The 23,129-nt window shown below is 41.1% G+C and overlaps 1 protein-coding gene across 2 annotated transcripts in view; it reads right to left on the bottom strand.

The window, feature by feature from the left end:
• The window catches only part of agap3 (ArfGAP with GTPase domain, ankyrin repeat and PH domain 3), a 112,418-nt gene that overhangs the window by 52,684 nt on the left and 36,605 nt on the right, over window positions 1-23,129 (bottom strand). Inside the window, exons 1-6 of one of the 2 annotated variants that reach the window (XM_069157543.1) lie at window positions 16,039-23,026; window positions 10,108-10,166; window positions 6,907-6,994; window positions 3,449-3,534; window positions 639-780; window positions 12-146 (exon numbers count right to left, since the gene is read on the bottom strand). In XM_069157543.1, the coding sequence (XP_069013644.1) occupies window positions 12-146; window positions 639-780; window positions 3,449-3,534; window positions 6,907-6,994; window positions 10,108-10,166; window positions 16,039-17,653 (2,125 nt within the window). In that variant the 5' untranslated portion in view covers window positions 17,654-23,026. Of the gene's footprint in view, window positions 1-11; window positions 147-638; window positions 781-3,448; window positions 3,535-6,906; window positions 6,995-10,107; window positions 10,167-16,038; window positions 23,027-23,129 lie in introns of those variants that run through there. The other variant, XM_069157544.1, reaches the window with a different exon arrangement.

The raw sequence follows: 23,129 nt of genomic DNA, 5'->3' as shown, positions 1-23,129 counted from the left end.
CTCCCTCTCACCGTCCTGGAAGACTCTCTCCACGTTCAGGCCATAGGTGGAGCAGGTCTCGTAGTATGTGCAGCGCTTCAGGTCGTTTGACAGCTTTCTGGCCCGTGAGTCATCGATCACTCTGGGGTTGGCAGCACTGATTGCATCTAACAGAACACGGTGCGAAAAAAACAAGAATCAAATATTTGATTTGACAGATGGGGCTTGTTATACGCTATTGTACCACATTGTTGTTATTGTCAACAAATTTCACAAAAACAGCAAAAAGAAAAGTCACAATCATGTTTTCATTTCTAAAGCAGGCTAAGTATTTTCCCAAAAGAGATGGACACTGTATATTTTAACAGATGGTCCTAAAAGAGAACTAAATGGAAGCTGTTAGGGAAATTGGATATTAATCTGCAATTGGTGTGCTCTTGAATATTCAGTGCAGTAGGACAGTATATGTGGGATCAGCTAAAGATGAACTACAGCACAGAATGAGGGAATATGTGTAACAGTTGACAATAAGAAAAATATAGAGTATGTCAGACTTAGAGAACACAGAGTACTTCCTGTGTAAAGACTCAATAGTTCCATTTTAGAAGAAGCAATACAAAACACGTGTATACTGTTCATATCAGATGAAGAGAAAACACCTTGTGTTCCGACGAGGACCATCGGGACCTCAGCTGTGTTCCTGTAGCTGGCTAGGCGCAAGAAGTAATTGTAGACTGTCTGGAAGCTGATCTCATCCTCCAGGCTAAAGACGAAAACCACTGCATCCACCCAGGCAGCAAACTGAGGACAGAGCACAGGGACTGTGTTACTGTAATGTGAAATATAAGAACCCACAGGAACATCCACACAAATGAACTGTTTTAATGCTTGCACATACGCAAGCACGTTTTTCTGACGTTACAAGTTTTGAAGCCAAACGAGTCACAATATGAGAGTAAGACAAGAGTGACGTGGAAATGTGAAACTTCCAGTGCACACGAAAATTATTTTTCATTCATGGATTTTAAATTTTTCAATGAGAGAGAAGGGTGAGAAAGATGGAATTTGAACATTTTAACAAGGAAATTGAACTTTTTTTGTGGAAAGACCAGATGTGACACTATATATTTCTTAAAACCTTTCTGAAAGAAATATTTTCTGAGTTTGCTCTTATAAGAAATGACTAAAATTAGAACTGTTCACATTCACTTCCAATGTTGCAGGTCATCTTGTCACTGTACTTCCTAAATACAGACAGAAGGGGGCAGTGCAGCAACAACCATCTTACATTGAATGGCTTGTTTTCTTACCAGAACAAGGTGCAGTGACAGTGAATGATTAAACACCACAACCGAGTCCGTATCCGTTTTGTTTTCCCTCTGCTATCATAACCTAGGAATCTTTTTTATTTTCTGTCATATATATTCATAATTTCTGCGTAGTTTATGATCAAACGGGGGAGAGAGGTTTCCCTTGAGCAGAGGATATCAATCTTAATCACCAGCCATTGTGGGACAGAGAGCAGAACCCAGAGTAGTAGTAACAGTGACAATCAAGTGATAAACTATTCTCCCGTACTGCCCTCTTCTTCATTCAGCTTTCACATTTGCCCGGACCCCCATAGGGACTGAATGGCAAATCAAGCCCCCAAGCCATGACTTTGCTCAGCCTCCTGTGAGTGGGAACATAATGGACGCCTTTAATTATGCCACTAATTATACAGGCAGCTGACAACTGAGCCAAACTCATTTCTATTCCCTAATCTCACTGAGTGTAATGCAAGCGTAAATCGGAGCTTTGCCAAGCCAAGCATCAGTAGCTGCTAAAAGAGCCGAATGGTAAATTCACCAGGAACATCGTATCTTGTGAATGAAACCACGAGCAAGTCTGCGTGTATTCTCTGGGGCTGGGCTTTGATACTTCAGCTTTAAACTGTATTCGATTATTTAACATGAATTATTTCAAATCCTTTATCAAATTAATTTAGAGTTAGCATTCAACACCTTTAAGCAACAAAAGTGATCAATAACATTATATTTAGAAGAAAGAAAGATTTAAAAGGCAGTTTTTTTTTTCTTCGTGGTGCAAAGTAACTACGAATAAATACCTGTGCTTTAAACGAAAGGAGTTTTGGTTAGCCAACGCAGAGCCAGTGGAAATAAGTTGTAAGCAAAGCCGAGATAATAATCTCCTTTTAAATTGTTATGTTACCTTCCTAGTCATGTTTTGTTTATGTAAACATGCAGATGTTGTGTTTATTTCTAAAGACCAGACAAATGCGTCCAAAATCCACATTTATTTTAGCTCTGTTGTGGCTTCCACCAAATCCTCAAGAGAAACATGTGGCTCTTCAGCTGCTATATGCTCCACTATGTCTGCAGGCGAGTTTCTAAGGTTGTCTACCTGCTGTTCGGTGCTGGCTGGGTGGCATACAGCGGGTTTACCAGAGCTTATATTCTACAGTTAACAGCCGCCTGATGCAGGTGGAAAAGAAACTGCAAGAGCAAAACTAAACATGAAAGTTGTGAGCATAAACAAATCTAAACAATGCAATAAAAGCTCTGTGGGTTTGTCACTGTACTTGCAACCCCTTTCGCATACATGTTCACATTCAAGCATTTTATTATGAAAATATGTATCAGAGCCACTTTAAGTACTATGTTTAGTTATATTTATGATGACAATTTTGATGTAATTACCTGGTATTTCCATTTTATGCTACATACATACTTAAAATTCATTACATTTCTGAGGATAATACTGTGGTTTTTACTTCACAACATTTTTTGACAACTATAAATGTTGTTGTACAGACTTCAGATAGATTAGGTAGGTAGGTAGGTAGGTATTTACTTTATTAATCCCTGAGGGGAAATTTTTTTCGCTACAGCATTATTAAAATAAAAGATTAAATAATAAAAGAGATGTAATTCCTAAAAATTTTCAAGCAACTTTGCAACAAGATAATTATGATGCTGTGCAGTCATGCAAAAGTAAATGTCAGTATGAATCAATGACTCTTGGGCTTCATACAGTCCAGGCTGGATAAACTAAATCAAAGTCCTGAAACAGTTGTAAATGGGAGATCAAATTTGACACGAAACACTGAAGGTAAGAGTCTGATGGCTGCTCTGTCATATCACAATATCACTTGATTTATGCTGAAGACTTTTTAAAGCCCACTTTGGAAGAAACAGCAGCTGCACTGCTCTTCATATTTCACATACTAATATGATGATTAGGTGTCGTCCCTTTGACCACAAAAAGGGTTCGGGCTTGGCTTCTTCATTTGTCTGTTGTTGCTTTTGGTAGAACAACTGCAGAGTGCTGTTGCAGTAGTCCTGCAGAGAAGCAATGGTCTGTTTAAACAGTTACTGTCTGCTTGACTGTTTGCAGAAAAGTTTCTGCTCAACTCATCTTGCAGCTTTCAAATAAAGAGACATTAATTATTCAAGATTAGAACTCCTACCTGCAGTTCAGGAGGCCCTCCTTCATCTCTGATCAGAAGTAGGTAGCTCTGACCATCCACCACGATTTCTTTCTTGAAACGTCCACCTGAGGAGGAGACATTTATTCCATGAGTTTATTCCAAGGTCACTGACAAAATGTTCAGCGAAATTGGAAATTTTCTGTTAAGGACGTACTAACAAACCACCAGGGGGTTCTTAAGTAGGAAATGACAGCAGACACATTTCACACTCATTAATGAGGGAAAAAAATGAGAATGTACCTCACAGACCAAAATTCAATATCAAAACACAGCTTGACATGGCTTGTAGAAGTTTGGTGAAATGCATATGAGTTTAAGTGCAGCTTCTCAATTTAGACCTCCCGAACACAGTGTTGTCGGGATCATATGCTGACAGGAAACCAGGTCTCTCTGGAGCCAATTATGTGGGCGAGAAATTGCCATTTAGCGTGTCTAATGCACAGCTGCTGAGGGAAACCAGTTCATTGCCACTATCTCCACACTGCCACAAGTCACAGAAAGGCCCAACTTTCACTTCACAAACATTATCAAGCTGTTTATTCACTCTTCACTGCATAAACTACAGTGGGCTCGACGACTAGTTTTTACAACATGCTGCACTTTGCAATTAAATCTCAAGACAAGTAGAATAATTTTAGTAAAAGTGAAGTAATGAGAGATCAAATCAGAGTCCAATAAACTTGTCTTTATTCTGAACTGAGGTGCTTCAGGTCACACTATATGTCCACAGGATAGTTGGCTAACACTTAGCACCCATGCAGCCTTGAGTTTCTCTCCCCTTTTCTACAGTTCTGTTTTAATGCAAATGCATTTTCCTTGCCGCTAGCAAAGCTGGCTGCAGATAAAGAAGAGACCAATGGGAGAGGCACGCAGTAAATTAGATTTCGCATATCATTTGAATGGTTAGCGATCCTGTGGAGATTAAAAACATTCAAATGAGAAAGTTGTGAGGCTAGATTTGTCCCTGGGAGTGAAAAAGGTGTCTTATGAATACAAAAATATCGTGAAAGCAATTTGACAAACTGAATAATGCACACGTTTGAAAAGGTCTCGGAATGATCATGAAATCTATTTCTTAAAAAAAAAAAAAGACAGTAGATGTGCAAGTCAAATGAAAGTACACATCTTATTCGTGTCTGGGAATCTCAAAAGCTTCTATCTTTATATGATTGGATAATAGAGTGTCGGAGATAATGTTGTTCAACCAGCCTATTAAGAATTACAGCTCTCACATCACAGAGGAGCTATAAGGGTCATACAGCAGCTAGGCCCTGTAATTTCTAATAGGCAGACAGTATTCTTGTGTCAGCAAGCAATACATATCCACTTGAGCCATACTTCCACCCTGTTAAGTCCACTTTAGCCCGCTTGGCAAATACAGGATTCTCCCAGCCTTTTGCACCGGCTATCAAGCCCTGCTAGATGCTGGTTGTGTAACAGAGAGAGAGAGAGAGAGAGATTCATGAAGCACCAGCCAGCTTTTTATTTATTTATTTATTTCACTGAAGTCACAGAGCTTTGGAGATTCAGACAAAGAAACTATGCGTCTGTATGTTTGAATTCTGTTTGAAAAGCGGTAAAAGACGGGGAGGATCTCATTACAAAGTGCGAAAGACTGGATCAGAACGACGCACACTGAACCAAAAGATTTATCAAGAGTTTGTATGGAAGCTGGCAGCATGTACACATGCCAGAACAGATTATGGAAAAGACTGTGGGAAACCAGTGTCTGCAATGGAAGCATACGGCTCGGGTGAAAACATGGATGAAATCTGAAGTAAACATTTTAGTTACATAATCATCCAGTATGCTGTTGTCTTTATTTAGAGCCGAGCCAATACAATGCATCCAAAGAGTGAGAGAGAGAGCGAGAGACAGTTCCGTGAATAAACGAGGCAGACTATAAGACTCTTCTTCTGGCATGATGAAAACTAATTATGATTTATTTGAATGTGTTTGAGTTCAACCTCGCATCAAAACAGGCGACCGGTAACCTTGCACACAGCCTACTGAGAGACGGTAAGTTGGTAGGCATGGTTAACACGCAGTAAGCATACTCTGCTTACACGGAGGCTTAGACCTTGACACAGAGCCACAATCCAACAGAGCTCCATCCGGTGTTGCCATAGCAACACACCCCAGTACCTTTTTTTCAGATATCATAGCAAAAGCCCAGGAACAAAACAGTGTAGAAACAGCTCGCAGCTGAACCTTCCTCTGCCGGGCGATGTTTCTGCAATGTAAATACTCAATCTGGAGTAAATCCAGTGGTAAAAGCACATCAGATACAAAGAGAGCCTGAGCAGCTGGTATCCACGAGACGGGAATGTTTTTTTATCGCAGCAACTCGCGACGATGTAAATGGACATATCTGAACCGACGTGTTTCCTTGATTAGAGCAACAACGCTTGTTCTGTTTTTCCGGCATTTTCAGCATTGATTTCTCAAGGACTAATTAAGCTACGAGAATTTTTTTGCTCCCTCGGTGCAGCAAAATGCCAGAAACTAATTATGCGCTTCATGTCTCATCCTCACTATAATTACACTAAAATGAAACACTGCAAAACCCTCAAAGATCATCAGTTAACTCTGGGTTTTCCAATAGTCTTTGTGAATTTTTGGAAGACATAGCTCTCGAGCCAGAAGAGGGCATTCTTGTTATGATTTTTCTGATAAACTGGAAACATTTTCAAACCACAGTCATTAAAATGAAACGGGGTCTATTTTCATGTATATAGTACCTCCTAACCTTGTAAAACTAGTTTTGGTTTATGATAGTAACACAAATTTTAATTTACCGTCACAGAAAAATGCTGAAGTTTGGTTTTACATTCATGTTTTAACAATGAGTATTTCCAGTTTCAATTTTCTGGAAAGTATATGCCGAGTCATTATCTCGCCAGTTTTAGTGGGGGAGAAAAAAAGGGAGATGATAAAATGAAACCAAAAGTCAATTGTGGCATCTGGAAGCTCAATAACACAAACATTTTAATACAAACTAATTAAAAATGTACTCTCACAAGCAGCAAACAAACCAGCGCTGAGCTTCATGTAAATGTCCTAATACACTCTGTCTAATATGGTTATTCATCTGTACAGTGTAGCAATGCGTGCCAACATGCTCAACTTTCTCCTTGGGAAAAACAAAAGGAAATTAATTTTCCACCCAGCAGCTTCGTGTATAATTTAACTATGATGCTTTTGAAACATCAAACTGATAACAAAAAATTATTTTACCATACGAGCTTTTCACACACATCAGAAACATTTGTAATATACTCTATTTTACAAATTAACAACGTGACATTAAGGCCATAAGAGTCAGTGAACATCAGCCATGAGTTCATTCATTTTCCTTTTTGTGTTTCTGTTTCTTTGTGTTATCTGTCATGTCTGTAGTCACCTCCTGACCCACACCTCCTTCAGCAGACTCTTACCTTCAGGAGACTCCTCCTGCACATATGTGCCTGTCAAGTACCGATGCACCAAGGCGGACTTCCCACTGGACAGATTTCCCACAATGCCCTGCAAGGCCAGGAGCAAAATATAGCAGTTAGTACTGACATAACAACACTTTAAAGGAACATAGCGATGACCTGACAAACAAATTCCCAGTACAAGGTTGTTTTACTTTGTTTTTCGGATGCTTTAACTCTCTTCTCCACAACTACATCCACTCAAGGCGTCCGTATTTAGGAAGAACCATGAGTGGATTTTTTTTTTTTTTTTTTTCAAGCTAGTGTCTTCAAGGTCAAAAGAGAGCCTTCAAGCTCAATCATTAATGGCTTTGAAGGTCCATTATCTGTCAGCTGTTAGTAGCCAACAACAAAACATGACATCAAGACTAATGATATCAGAAAAAAAAAAACATTTCCTCAGACACAAACACAAAAACATCTCATTCAAAGGTTTTCTGTTTGGCTTCAAATCTTAGTTGTAAAAGTTTCCTTAAAACACCCTTTTTAACTATAGTTGTCAAAATAATTTGTACTGACAGCAGCATTAACATTGGAGCATAACTGACAAATCTGAACTGTTTGTAATGACTTTATTAGTTTATAACAATTTTAAAAAAATTTAACTTTACAAAGTTCATGTAAACATAATAAGTAAAGCTCCTACAGATGCATATACTTTTATTTTTTCACATTATTTGACATATTTTCCTTGATCGATCCTGCTGTAAAATAGTCATTATTATTGTTATTTGCGCCACTGTGTGTTATCAGTTTGCGTGCAGCTCTGACGCAATCATCGTTGGCAAGTTTGTTGTAACTGTGTTGTGGATGTAGAAACTACATGAGTACCAGTTATCTGTGAAAAGAAAACACAAACGAATACAGTGCAGGGGGAATAAAGTTGCAAATAGAGGGCCACCTACGAGCCTGTGAGCTACAGGTTAAATATATGTGCGTTGAGTATCAATTTGTTATTGTTCATACAAAGGAAGCTTATTCAGCTGGTTCAGGGGAGCTCAGCTATGTGAATAAATGTCACGCACTCATTTCGTCAAAGTAGCTCGAACAGCAAAAAAGGTTGGAAACCCCCGAATGAAACATGCTTAAAATCCAAATACCAAAATTGTTATGTAATATTATGTGTGTAATGTCTAGAAATGTTATATAAGCATGATTAAATTATGATCCAACTCTCAAATATTGATATCAATATTCACCTTACAGGTCAAGGTTTAACTACCACGACGCAAAGTAATGAAATTTTAACACTCAACAGAAAGATGACTCAGGTTTCACTGTAATGAATCTTTTCTCTGTAGGTGGATTTGTATTCCTCATTGGCTTGAATTGAAACCAACTGTTGCCTGGAGGGTAAAAAACGAACAAAAAAAAAGAAAAAGAATCGAACTAAAAATGTTTGGCGAGTTCAGAAAATAGTGGACAGGAAAAGAAACTACATTTGGTTTGTATTTAAAGTTTGGTCCTTTACGTAGTCATTGTGAGGTTAAAACGGTATGTGCGCAACATTTGGTCGCAGTCTTCCCTCTGCTTCCTCTCCCTGGTGTCTCGACCAGACCTAACTGCAGTGCCTTCAGGGTGATGCGTGGCGGAGGGTGGGCTGATGATGCCAGCATGTCTGGGAAGAACAAAGGCTGCAACATGCCTGATCTCCTCCCTCTACTCCTCCTTCTCCTCTACCCACCATCGCCCTCCTCTTCCTCAGATCATTAGTGGGTGTTCGAGTCAGGTATGGTTCTAATTATAGGGAAGTTTGAGGCACAAGAGAAAAGTTCTGTTTAAGGCCTTTCCCAGCCCACCCTCTTCATAATTGAAGTATATATAACATGAGGTATTCCAGCAGAATAAACTATGAATAAGCTTTAAGTTAGCAAAAGTTGACAGCTGTGTGTGCAGCAGCTATGAGTCGACAGAAATTGACTTTGAATGTAGCACAGAAACCGAGTTCCTGCTGTTTTAACTGTTGGGCTTTGTGACCTGCTGGTATACAGGCTTCATGAAATCAAAATGCCGCATCAGCACTACTCCACTAATAGAACTTTTACTCTTCTTCTGAACATTAAACAGTGTGGAGTGGATGATCAAAAGCTGCCAATAAAATGAGGTTTGACCACAGTTACAGTAAGTCACGCTCAAAAGACGACAACCCCAGAGTGCAGCTCAGTCACAGATGTAGGAGAATTTTTCTCACGTGATTTATGATCATTTTAATTCATGTGCAGGAGATGTTTTGACCCCAGGTCTTTTCATTATTATTGTGGTATGAAAAAGAAGAATCAGACCTTACTATCATATTAAAAAGCTTCTGAGCTGTACGACCAACTTCTTTTCAGCGTGACCTTTGTCACTGAATGGCAACTTTTTGAAAGTCTTTAAAGGAACGGTGGCTATTTTACGACACTTAATTCCAGCTTTTTCAGGTGCGTTTAACAAACCGCTTTTTGAAAGTTGTCAATTAACACCATAAACATAAGAAGAAACAGTGTTTGAAGACAATAAAGCAAGTATGTCTTTGGGCCCACTGTGAATCCCCCCTTTTCATTTCATTGAAGTTTACCCTTCTGTCAGATGCCGCAACAATGAATTTACCGAATACGGAAATATTATATCCACTCGCAGAACGGCGGAGTGAAGCCTTTCAGGGCTGCTAGTCTTTACGGGTGGACGGCATTAAAATCATGTGAGGATGGTGGTTACGCATTTGGCAGTGGCGGTATGTGTGTGTGTGTGTGTGTGTGTGTGTGTGTGTGTGTGTGTGTGTGTGTGTGTGTGTGTGTGTGTGTGTGTGTGTGTGTGTGTGTGTGTGTGTGTGTGTGTGTGTGTGTGTGTGTGTGTGTGTGTGTGTGTGCGCTTCACCGGCGAGTGGGATCAGACCGAGGATGTGTCACTGGTCTAGCCCAAAACTGTCAGTCATCTTGTGTCCTGCTGCAAGCCACCCTGCATCTCCATGCCAACACATCTCATTAAAAATCACCCACTACGTGCCAGGGAAAAGTCCGGCCAATTTCTCAAATGTTCCCTCTCATGTGAAATGCAAAACCAGTATTATATGGACAGAACATGCCTTCCCAGTGACATTTAAATGCATCAGTAAGATGAAACCTCTGAGGGCAGATCAACAGTGGGACTGTGAGAAATTAAAGAAGAAAAAAAGTTACTCACCACTTTCAGCTCTGGCACTGACCGACTCAATGTCCACTCCTGGCTGTTGACAAAGGAGTCTAAAAGAAATGTAAAAAGAGAAATAGACGGATACATAATTAAAGTCAAGCAGCACTGAAAGGTAAACTGGTTTATATTCTGAAGCCTCTCCCTAACGGCTCCCTGTGAAATCAAGAATAAAATATATAATCGTCCCTTACATATAAAACCCTTCATAACCAAGTACCATCATATCTGAAAGACCTCAAAGAGTTTCTTAAAGTAGTTTGGGGGGGCAGAACTCAGTCTCGGTTCAGAAGGCAGACATCCTCTTTACTTTTTAAGCTTGAGCTTTAAACTTTCCTCTATGATAAATCTTATAGTTAGGGCTGGTTCAAATGACCCTGAACCTGAACCATCCCTTAGTTATACTGCCATCAGCCTGTTTTTTTGTTTGTTTTGTTTTTTTAAATCACTGATGTTTTTAATGTGTCTTTTTCGTCTTCATTTCCTTGCTGTGTGTCATTTTGTGACTAAAGTGTTATGGGACAATGCCGCATGGTGATTTTACACTCAAAATAAATTTGAATTAAATGTTCCATTTGAGGCAAGCTACAGATCATACAGTATTGACAGTATTTCCCAGTGGATGATGACTGACATTACAGCAGCACTTTACAGACCGTCCTGTACAGTCTGTAATACCTTTTATGACAAATGCTCCCAGTGCAATATAGATATGACAAAGCTTATCTACAGCCAGGTCAGGTCCATTTTGAACTACTCAGCGATCGATTATCGTGACATTTCACTTTGTTTTCCTCCCTTCATTTTTTATTTCCTGCACACACATTAACCAGTGTGATTATGTGATATATTTTATGGCGTTTAGGGTAGATTTACATAGCCGTGCTGGACCAGGCTTTCTGAAGTGAAATGGTCAAATAAAAAGGGAGAGATAACTGTTTGTGCCAGATCCTGTGGTAGAGTCACTATTTTTTTACAATATTTTCTTTGCACTTTATTACCAAGAAGGATCACGGAGACAGCTAATTAATCTAAAACTATAATTCATTAATTTAATAATATCATTTTTAGTCATCAATTAACCCGATGAAAAATTAGTATTGGCTGAAGTTTTCCTTTTTCATAATAAAATTACAAATACTAGGAGTTTGGACTGCTGTGTCTGACATAAGTAATCTGAATAAATCAAATGTGGGAAATTGTGAGCGACATTTCCAAATGTTTCAATCAATCAAACCATTAATCGAGAGAACAGTCTGATGATCAATTAAAAGTCAGTAAAAATCAGACAGAACAGATTTTTCATTTTCTTGACCAATTTCTTGAACATATTTACATCCTATGAGATAAAAAGGAACTGTGAAACATCTATGCTGACTTTTTGAATATAATGTTTCAACACAGTAAATTCTCAGAAAGGGATTGAGCTAATCTATTTTAAAAGCCAGCTATTATCAGGCTTGATTCAACTTGTTTGTTTTTCCTGTGACATTTGGAGACTTTGACGATATAAAGTACTTTGGAAAAAAGAGGGGCAGTGGGGAAGAGCAGAATAACAAACAAGACAAACCCTCAGAACTAAAAACAAAAATGACAACTCCACAAGCCGTGCTTGTTTCCCACAGAGATGTAGTACACAACTATGTGTCAAAACAACTATAAGAACAAAGACCACCTTCCTGTTTTGGATCGTGGCTTTCTCGCCATCTGAAACCCCCCCCCCCCAAGAAGATACCATCTCTGATACGGGAGTGTTCACACTGCGTCTTCAAGGTGTGGAGAACCAGGTGACCCCCTCCGCATGTCTAAACCATAACAATTAAAGCATTCATGCTCCATCATTATACTAAGCCTGTTTGCTGCAGCGGTTTCCCTTTATGCTCCGGGCGATGCCAATCTGAACACAATGACAGCATAAACAGTAAAGTAACCACCGTCGCGATAAGACACTTGATAAAACACGTTTCTGTTTTAGCTCCAAGCTGTACACTAAAAGCATGAATGACTCCGCAAAATAACTTTGAGCCAAATATCCCTTACCTACTACAATTAGAGTAAAAACAAACCCCCAGCTCAAATGTTTTCTTATTTTTGACCTCCATTTACAAAAGAGCCTCACGCTGCTCTGGATGTCTCACTTGTTGTGGCAGAGAAGAGTGCGTCCCGAACAGAAGGGCCTTTCACCAGGCATTGTGTGGAGCAGAGTAGTCTTTAAAACAGCACGCCTCCTGTTAATCCCCCTCACTGTGGGTTTGACATGTCAGAACATGAGCAAAGACATCCATCTGCCTCAGTTTTTTAAGTGCAGGAAACTTAATGGAGGCCACAGCTCTCTGAGACGATATCAGATCAGGCAGTTGCCTCATTTTCTACGATTTTCTGTCATTTGTTTATACAGCAGATGTGTTCACTGTATTTTATATTTTTATCAATATACATATATAGTCATAATTAGCAAGAAGTCTTTAGCGCTTTCTATGGTAAAGATAACATTAACACAGAATCAGTTAAATAAACAGAGACATAAACAACAGAGTAAATTGACCAAAAAAAAGAAATAGAAATAAAAGTCCTTCAGATCTTTTTCACACATTTGTTCAGTCCATATATTCAGATTCTCAAAGACAGACACATTCAGACAAAGGCCAATCCTCAGATTATTGTGCAGGGAAACTGGCCGGTGGAAAGCGCTGCATCTCTTTTCCGTACTGTTGACCTTAAATGACACCACTTATGCTTTCAAGGACTTAAAAACACAGAAAAGAAGAAATGATGAGAAAATGAGAGGCTTTTGCAAAAAATAGACAGGACTGAACGCACTTGTTTTTCTTCCAACATTAAAAAAACTTTTGAGAGAAGTGATCTGATAAATTTCCTGAACAAACAGTAACAAGGAAACAATGTACGACTTCTGCCATCCTGGGAGAGTTGCAGTACACCCAGTTTGGTCGGTTGCTAAAAGAAATCACCCTAATTGAATCCATGTGCCCCGAGTTACGTCATACTATAAATATGAGCATCCCCACAATACCGTGTCCCAGAATGCCTATGGAAACACAGAGCCCCAGCATTTGCGATGCTAACAGAGGACACCAGTGTCTTTGTCTGTGCTGTGTTGCCAGCTTGTTTGTCAGCTTTTTTCACTTCACTGCTCATGTCTACTCAGATAAAAATGACCATTCAGTCGGAGGGTAGTGAAGCACAATCGCCTCCCGACTTATTCCATGCCACGAGAAAAGAAAGCGCAATGTGAGCAGAATGTCTGTGCATTAGGCTTGTTTGAGTGTGTGTGCGCGCATGTGCATACGTGCATGCATTTCTATGTGCAGTGAATCTGAAGTGGTTTTTGGAATGAGAGAGGGCAACCTTGTGGTCTAAACTTCCACTCTAGCTCTGACTTACTTTCCAACCACGCTTTCCCACTGTCATAAATTACAGAGTGGAACTTTAGCTAGCAATTAGTACTTCTACTTCCATGACTCTCCAACCTCACCGACATTCCCTGTGTGGCTACTTTTATCATGCACGTCTTGTCAAAACGGTTCTGTAGCATCTTCCTTTTGTGTTGCAGCTCCACAAAAGAAAACATTGACACAGAAAACAACCCTCTTATCTCTGCTCAGCTCTGAAACACCAGCCTGTTATTGGTATCAAAGAGGGTAAGTGACAAACACAATATGCAGAGAACAAGGTAAAAATCTTTGTGCCATGCCAGTCTAATGCGGTCTGGATGGCCTGCCCTACTTAGAGCTCTTAAAAGCTTTGTGTTGTCTCCAGACAGGCATTGATCACATCCCCGAAAATAAATTGGACATGCTGGATCAAACAGAGATTCGCATTTAACGTGAGATTTGCAAATTGGGTTTTCGAGAAGTGCTGCAGGTGAATGCCTGGGTTGACTGACTCCATTTGTCGAGGTAGGAGAGGAATGTTTTAGAGGTTATCTTATTAGCTGCAAAAAACGGAGCAAGAGAACCAACCGATGGAACAAATCAACTACAAATCAAAGCACATACATTGTTAAGGAAGACCAACTTAAACATTTAAGAGTTTGTAGACTTGTTGGTGAAACTGCTTCCACAACAGCTGGGTGTTTCCACAATCCTGAGGAACAAAATCTGCTCTCAAATACAAGTTATATTCAGTTATTAACAGATTTTCATCCATTCCTGCTCAACCTGTGTTGGACTAAGTGATTTTTTTTTTTTTAATATCCTGCAGTCTTCCCGTGTGTCTTGCAGCAGGTGAAACAGTTTACCTGTTTTCCATAAATCTTGATAATAACCACCTGTTGTTATTGTTGTTGTTAGCGGTGTTGTTAAAAAAACGCATCTTTCAAAAGAAATTTTCAAAATGTTTTGGAGCCGGCAGCCTGATTCCAACTGCTGTTGCGAGTGCGTTTCTGTTACTTGGTACACTGACATGCCATACTGAAGGTTATTACAGAGTTCTACCTGAATCGCATTCCCAGTATTTCAACCTTCACTAGATATGTGCACTGCTGCCTCGTGACCAGCCGCTGCCCCTCCAACCCAAAGACCCCCAGAGAGCTCCCATCTCGGCACACGGTTCACTGATCACTCCTGGATCCACGACAGAGTGCCTTTGTTCTTCCACAGGTGGGGGTGGGGACACCTCAAACTCCTCACCCAGTTCAACTCCCTTCCCCCAAACCTCATCCAAACAAACGTGCATGTGTGTGTGTGCGTGTGTGTGCGTGTGTGTGTGCGCGTGCGCGTTTAGTTGCAGGAGGCGTTGGGCTACAGCTTTCTGGATTAAATTTAAGTACGAACACTCAGGCAGGTAGCAACAAGTGCAGAGTCCCGCCCAGGGCATTGAACACCCAGCCTTACTCAGACTGATCGGCACACCTACATTCCTGATGCCTGACTGACTGAGTGCAGTGGAATAAATGGACAAACGCCACTAGACACTCCACCACAAAGGAATAGGTATCCTTGGTAACATGTCATGTGAGAATACAAATAGATAGGAGATCAACAAGGATGACCTCATGTCCCTTTACAAGCTTTATGCTAGCATTAAAATAAAAATACCCGCTTTGCTGGTTCGAAGGTTGCTTAATGAGAACAAATACAGGATTATGTGGGACCTGACGTCAGTAGAGGTCGGTAAGTTGTCACAGACGACTAATTAGTTCTCCGTGAGAAGGTGTGAAAACGGAGCTTGACGCATAAAACACAGCAAATCACAGCCATTAATTCAGATAGTTACAAATATTTGCCTCTCTCTTCCTCCTCTTCCAGGCAACTGGACAAACATACTCCAATGTCAGAGTTAACCTTTAAACACAGTGCTTAAGTCCTTTTCTCCTCTCCCCATCATTACAGCATGTAAGCCCTCTTAATTTAGCCCTGCCAGAGTGCCAAATGCATCCCCATTATACAGCCACTAACCGCTTTAATGCTGCTTCTTTAAGCTGCATCTCCGAGGCCAATAGAGAAGCATTATCAAGACTCCTATGTCCTGAGTGTGAGTAACACGGGGACATTACTGGGAGTGTTGCCCCGCTGTAAAACAAGGCATTATGATAAGTTCTTATCAGACACGGGTGATTTCAGTTTACTGTACTTACCTACTCATTTACTGAGCTTCAAAAAAACCTTATACAAGGCAAAGTAATTGCTGTGTAAGTGAATACAAAGAGGAGGTCCACACACGAAAAACACTGGAGAAATAAGGTACCCAAAATAGAAATTCCACAAGGACTCTCTGGAACCAGAGGCTTTTGACTGCCGTCCAAACTCACAACTCCCCACATGTTTTTCATTTGCCTGTCCTAAGAAAAGAAAAAAAGTGCACTTCCGTGTTTCCCTTGAGCTGTAACTTTCTGTGAAATGAACGAGGGGCTATTAAACGGAGAACTGAGCTGAGAAATAAATTCAGCAATCTTGCAGGTCTTACCTTGACCTTTGTGGGAGTCAATGCCTGCCAGGGTCTCTATGGTGACTGGCTGTGACTTATTGTTCCCGGCTGCGGGATATTGGACACTGTCTTTGCTCTGGGACTGCTGGGATTCACATTTGCCACTATATAGCTGCTCTTTCCTCCTGAAGCGGTTGGTTATGAGCTGCCATATGCTTGGTTCTTCTTGAACTGCTTTGGAAGACAGTTTTGTTGGACAGAGAGGGACCTCCATTACCTTGACCTTCCCCCTGCTGTGGTACTGAATATACTGCATGCCCCCATCTTCTATTTCCTCACTGGAAGCTGGAAGCATTCTTCCTGTGAGGTACGAGAAAGGCCGTGGGGGCATTATTGTCTCCTCAGCAGTACTTTTAGTCTGACAGAGCTCCTTTGACTCCCCTTCAGGCCCGAAATTTATTTTGTCCTGAGTCCGAGTCCTCCTGATTCGCAGACTGAGGCTCCGCCTTAAAGAGCTCAGTGTACTTTTTGAAGCATCAGATTTACTGGATTTTGGGGATGATCTAGCATCTTTGTCTCCTTCCTTCTCCTTGCTCTTATCTTGAGGTGATCTCCCAAACAATCTCCAACGGAAGCTCCCTTTAAGAAATCCTCCTCCATCACTGCCTGTGTGGTTGCAGCTCCTCTGGCTGTCTATCTCATCATCCGAGCCCCTTTTTCTGAGCTCCAGTACTGTCATACTGACAGGCCTGGTCTTCCAGCTCCTCTGGCGGCCCCTCAGGGTCACCTCTGTAGGGGCCAATGGCCGCTGAGCCACGACAGGATTAAGGCCATCCACAGCCCTCAGCTCAGCCTTCCTGCTCCTGTACTGCTGGTTATTTTCTGAAATGCCTGCCCTTTTGAGCAGTTGCTGGGTCTGGGGCTCTGACAGCACTGAGCCCGGGCCTGCCAGCATGCAAACACTCCTGGGCCTCCGCAGTCGTCTTTCTTGTTCAGGTTGAGAATCTATTTGCTGCTTGACGGGGCCGCCATACATGCTCACCGTTCTCCTGCCGAGCAAGGTTTCATCCTGACGTGGCCTTCGTAACACGGCCCGTGGCAAAGAGCTGTGTCCTGTAACAGTGCCATGGTCCCCGGGGACAGGCCCTTTAGCATGGACGCTGAAAGAGCATAACGTTGAGCTCCTGATGCGTTGTTCCTGGGTGTTTGTCTGAGCTGTTAGCTTTGCCACGTCTCTGTCTCGCTGTGAAGAGTTTCCTGAGCTCTTGGAGGGTTGTTTCAAAAACCTGTCAGTCTTCATTTCTCCCTCCACCTCCTCCAACTCCTCCTCATTCTCTTCCACAACCACCTCCTCTCTTTGCCTCCCAGCTCTGCCCGTGCAGCTCAGGGAGGGCCACCTGTTGAGCTCCTGTCGTGCCCTGCCCAGCCTTGGGCTATTCTCCATTGGCACTATACTAATCATCTCTCCTTTTGGCTGGCAGTTCTCCATCTGGGTGTGGGTGACCTGGCCCATTCCCAGCTCTGACACCGGTGCATTTCCCTCTGTTTCTTTCAGGATTACAGAGATGTGGTAAACAGTTATCCCCTGCAGCTTTTGCCTAAAAGTTGTACTCCTTGGGGTTGCATCCACGGTCCCACTACTGAGGAATAGCATCTCACTTCACACGTACATCCTCACTGGCACACCAAAACAAATGTGCAACACTGTTCACATTCTGCCCGGGAGTTGAGATTCAGCTCATGAAGTCCTTCATTTGAAGACTGAATTCCTATGCCAGGCATAATCCTTCACCTTTGACATGGGAAAAAACTTCAAACAAGTCAGTGCAAAGCCTCGTTGCGACCTGCATCCTCTGGCTCCTTTACTCAGCAGACTCACACAGGCGTGTATCTGGTAGCTGCTTTCTACTCAAACTCTTCTACCTTTCCTGTGTAAGCTGTTGTACAAAAGAAAAACAGGTTTTCCACTGCTCATTTTGCAACAAAGTCAAATCTGTAACAGATACAAAAGTTACGACTTAAAAAAACCTGAATCATCCTTCCTCTGGCAAGTTACGAACGGTGAGCAATCCTTGTTGTTGGCGGTGCAGACAAACCCCTTAATCTCTGAGCTCTTGCCATGCAGAGTATGAGGGAGTGTGTCTCTGTTTGAACTTTCAGCTGCCTTCCAACCCCCGGGACACATGGAAAACAAGGACTGGATCCCAGGGGCATTGAACACGCCCTCCTGATTTCTCCGGAGCTGCGAGTAACCCCCACAGACATAAACAGACAAAAGTGAACGAGAGATTGAGAGAAGACTGAGCTGATTCCACATTACTGTAATCAGACTACAACACACAGCCATCAATAGACACTTTGTCTTCTTCTGACCAATGGCAAAACACAAAAAGGGGGATTCTTCACTGGAGGACAAAGGAATAGAGAATATAAAAACAAAACGTGTCCATTTTAATGCTCTAACATTCTCTCGATACATTGCTTATGTTGTACACACTTTGGTCAGTCAACTTTGTTCGGGAAGGATTTCAACATTAAAACACTGAATGCCTCTCACTGCAGGACCATCGAGAACACGACTGCAGCATGTTAGTTATGACATGCAGTATCCACACAACCACACACCACGCTTCTAGTGGCTCCCACTACAGCCCACACTCAGTGGGAGAGCTTAAGCCTAATTTCAAGATTGGCTGACAGCTATTTATGGTGAGGAAATTGTATTATTTTTAATGCTCTGACGGTAACTGTGCAGAAAAGTGGTACATTCAACATTATGTAAAAATGTTATTCTCTGCATCTTGATGTTATTACACATTCACTGCGTAGGCTGTTCGGCAGAACTTAATTGAGAAAATTAGCACATTGAGAGACTGAGAATGCTGCCATCAAATGAAATGTTAAGAATGAACAACCCTGACAGCCTTGGCAACTCCTCTCTCGTTATAGAGGTGTGGTGCTCTATGATGCATTAGTGAACTAGAATGGAGTGCTCATTATTTGGGCCATTGAGTGAAGCCAGATTTTACCTGCACAACTCTGCAGCACTCTGGTTACAGTGTGGTTAGGGCTGGAACACTGCCCCTCTGTGGTCAATGAGAGAAACATGTTCTCTGAAGATATACTCATATCAATTAGATAACTATTAACACTTGTATAATGTGACAATGTTACATCATAGAATCAGAAATAAACCTATCTAGATGGATATCTAATTAAATATGTCTTACTACATGATTTACCATAGTACACATGAAGAAAGTGCATGGTTAGAATTTAGCATCACTGCTTATGGGGGATTTTCGCAGAAAAAAATTAATAACAAAATGGAAAAACCGACTCGGAGTGCACCATCACCATGGGAAATCTATGAAGTTGAAAGTTGCAGCTCAACTACGGCGTCTTTGTGCCAAAAGCCAAACCTCACAAAAACCTCTTTTTTCATGACAACACCCTAAAGCCCTCAAATAGTTGACACAATGAAAAACTCCTCAGGGTTAGAGGAAAAACAAGCGTCAAAATGACAGTACTTCAAGTTGGTTTAAATAAAGGCCTTTGCTGTTTCATGCCGTCTACGATATGTGTTGTAAGCTCCTGATATCGGAGGTGTTTCTTGGTGCATTTCTTTCCCTTTTGTGTTCTTATCAGCAGACTCAACAATTGAAAACATTTCAGGTATTGCGCCAGGAAACTTTGCAGCACGTACTGTAGCCGCACACATACACACACCAAATCTGGAAGTTTCTTATTTGAAAGAGAGTATTACAGTGAAGTTAGAGCCAATTTTAACCTGTTGGATTTCACTGTGCTGGCTTTTACCGGTGTCTAGGAAGCAGGGGTTTGGAATGATATGGTCCTCCTCATCAAGAAAACAATCCTCTTGGCTCCATTGGTTCTGGTGGTGTCGAATTCGCCTGCGTCTCCCAAAGCACAGCAACATCTTCTTGGAGCCTCACAGGGGCTTCACCATGACTCACAATGTAAGAATCAAAAGAAGAAAACATCCAGGTTGTCTGAATTTCTGTGTCATTTCTTGTCGATCATCTTTTCAGTCCACCCCTCCTGGGTTTCATCTTCTTCTGCCTCTTCCAGGTATTGCTGTGAAAATGTCCCTGCAGCTCAGCTCCAGCATGTTAGCCCTCTGTTGCTTTTGTCTACAACAGAAAACCCCTCTTTTTTTGTCGTTTGCATCACACTGCGGCCGTGATGCTCCTTCCATGCGGACCTGATAATGTGCTTACCAGCAGAAGCCCGAGCAGTAACTGGACAGTGTGAGGAAGTGGCCCAGAGAGGCCATGAGCTGTGGTTCGCTGGGAGTTGTTTCCTCCTGGTAATTCGTAATGCAGGTGTTGGTTAGCAGGGTCCTACATGGGAAGCACTGATAGGATTAAAGTTAATCCATATCCTGTTGTCTTTGTTGCAAGCCGGTCTAGAGGAAACCTGTGTTGTGCTAAATCCTGGGATTTCAAAGTGCTGACCAGGTAACAGAGCTTCTCTTGTGTGCCCCTCTCGTCCTCTGTCCCACAGCTAAATGTTGCTCCATTCTGTGACCGCATCTTGATGGCAGCTGTGAGGAAAACGTTTCACAAGAGCTGGATTAGCGTGTTCTGTGGTTCCTGAATTACCCTCCATGTGTGTGTGTGTGTGTGTGTGTGTGTGTGTATGTGTGTGTGTGTGTACGTGTACACATCTGCCTGATTGTGAGCGGATGTCACACTATGTATGTTGACCATTTATCTCATCTGTGTCACCATATTTGTAGTCTGTCATTACTATAAGAAACCCAGCAAATGGCACAAACAAAAAGCTACCAAAATTGATTTTTTTTTTTTTTTTTTTTTTTTTTTGCATTGCCAAAAAGCCTTTTCTACTTTCACGGCATTTTAAAGATACAACATGACATTATACACAGTAAATCTAGAGAAAATGGGAACACAAAAGGGTAAATTTTTGTTTTTGTTATCTAATGGAACACTCAAATTAAATTCAGAGCAGGTATCATAATGGACAAACTCATTACAATCCCAAATTAGATTGTCTGCATTTTTTCTTTCACTTCTAAATTGAATTCAATTGGAGCTCGTATCATTAACAGTATTTGCACTTTCAGATGAGATCATTTGACACAATATAGCTATATACCACACTTCCTGAAGGGGGCAGTAATCTTATAATCAGTATAATGATTATGAGATTACATAAAAAAATTCTAATGTGAAAAGTTTGGTCTAACTTTCCAAATTAAACAACTTTCTTCAGAAGTCTCCATGCAGCAGTCACCTACTGTAAGCGTGGGGTTAGTAAGAGGCTGAATTGGGAATGGTTCTCACAGTAACATCAATTAGCTTCAGGTCTTAAGCAATTTCAGGGCTTCTGATCATTTCTGAATAACCATTAGCAGAGACCACAGGACAGATATGTCTGAGCAGCAGACATGACAGGCAGCCAGCACTGCTGTGTTTATATAAGGACGCAGACACGATGCGCGACAAACGCTGGTGTTGTCTCGCAGATTGCATGATGCATCCAAGACGCGAGTAAAGCTTACTAACCCCCCGTCAGTATTAGAACATGAGTCAGTATGAGGAAGACAGCCATGCACATATGTACCCTCGTTCATGAGGATGGTTTGCTTCCTCTGGCCAAACAGGGCAGCAGAAGGAGTGAATGAAGATGGCTCCATGACTCGGGATGATCGGCATTAGGCAGGTAGGTCGGTTGGAGATGAACGCTGCCGAATTTCCACCTTTTGTTTTGTCAAAAAGGTGTTGCTGACCTCATTTACACATAAACAACAGCAGCCCAAATCACACCTGCCGAGCATCCAGCATGTATTGCGCACAAAGACTAAACCTCTGGTGCTAATTTACTTCCTGAAAGCACCGACATACATTTGCTATCTGTATTATTAAGAAGTGAGAGCTCTGCATGAGAAATCAGTGTCAGCTCTTGCTACAATGACTCATAAGGTTTAATGAGAACAAAAATGTTCATGACTTTTCATGTCACGCTTTAAATATAGCCGTGTTTGAACATGGGAATGTAATGTACTGCTCGGGGATGTCGACGTGGAGAAACTACAGGAAATTATTCACATCGATCCAAAAAAAACTGAAGGGTTGTCTGACCTCACTGGACAGAGTCAGGAACTGTGATTAGCATCATCACACACCAGAAACATGAGCTCTGAATTGCTAATCGACCCTACACGAGATTCTGCTTCAGGCTCTAATCATAACGAATGACTCCTGATGCCATGTTTTGGATGTCGGCTGGTTGCTACTGCACACAACTTGTACCCCTTTTGGACATATAGGAAGGAAAACTGTTGAAACTTAGTCCAAGTAAATACAGGAAGAGCAAATCAATTCTCAGAGCACAAATACACTCTATATGCACCACTCATTAAAATGTTAATTTTACATCCCAAAGGCTAAAATATAATCAGTGTTAACCAGCACCAGAGATTGAATGTGACAAAGATGGTTGTTCCAGTTTCAGATGTGACCGCACATTAAAGCATTTGAAGAGGTGACTGTGGTGATTGTTATATTACTATATACATATATACACACGCAATATAATATTACAGATGCAGAAACCAGAAGAATATATTTACTCATATGAAGTTCATTCTATTTGAATTGATTAGTTGATCGTCAGATAAACATGTTAATTGTCTGGGTTTGATTTTCAGAAAAAATGCCCCAAAAAGCAAAATATCCTAGTTTAACATTTCTACTATACTTTGTTTTATGTGAGAACAGGTGGAATATTTTAGTTTGTGAAGTAGTGGTTGGACAAGACTAGCAAATTTAAGGACTTAATCGTTGCAGTAAACAATTAATATGGAAAATGATCAGCATATAAATTGATAATACTTCCCTATATGAGCATGTAAATATATTTAAACTTGTATTTAATAAATTAGGCAAGATCCATTTGAAATTGAAAATGTCTCAAGAGACCTGAAGTGTAACAATAAAACATAAAACAAATACTTTAAAATGTACAATATCAATCATTCAATCAAAAATCATTTAAAAATTAAGATAGGAACGAATGATTTAAGCTGCCTGAAAAATAATTTCAAATTTAAGTGGAGGTGTTATTGGGGAGGTTTCTTCGAT

Source organism: Embiotoca jacksoni, unplaced genomic scaffold (genome assembly GCF_022577435.1).
Source record: "Embiotoca jacksoni isolate LCO1_2020_lvr unplaced genomic scaffold, fEmbJac1.0.p SCAF_22, whole genome shotgun sequence".
In the NCBI taxonomy this organism is placed as follows: domain Eukaryota; kingdom Metazoa; phylum Chordata; class Actinopteri; family Embiotocidae; genus Embiotoca; species Embiotoca jacksoni.
Note: the sequence above shows the minus strand (reverse complement) of the source record. Positions and strands in the feature narration are given on the sequence as shown.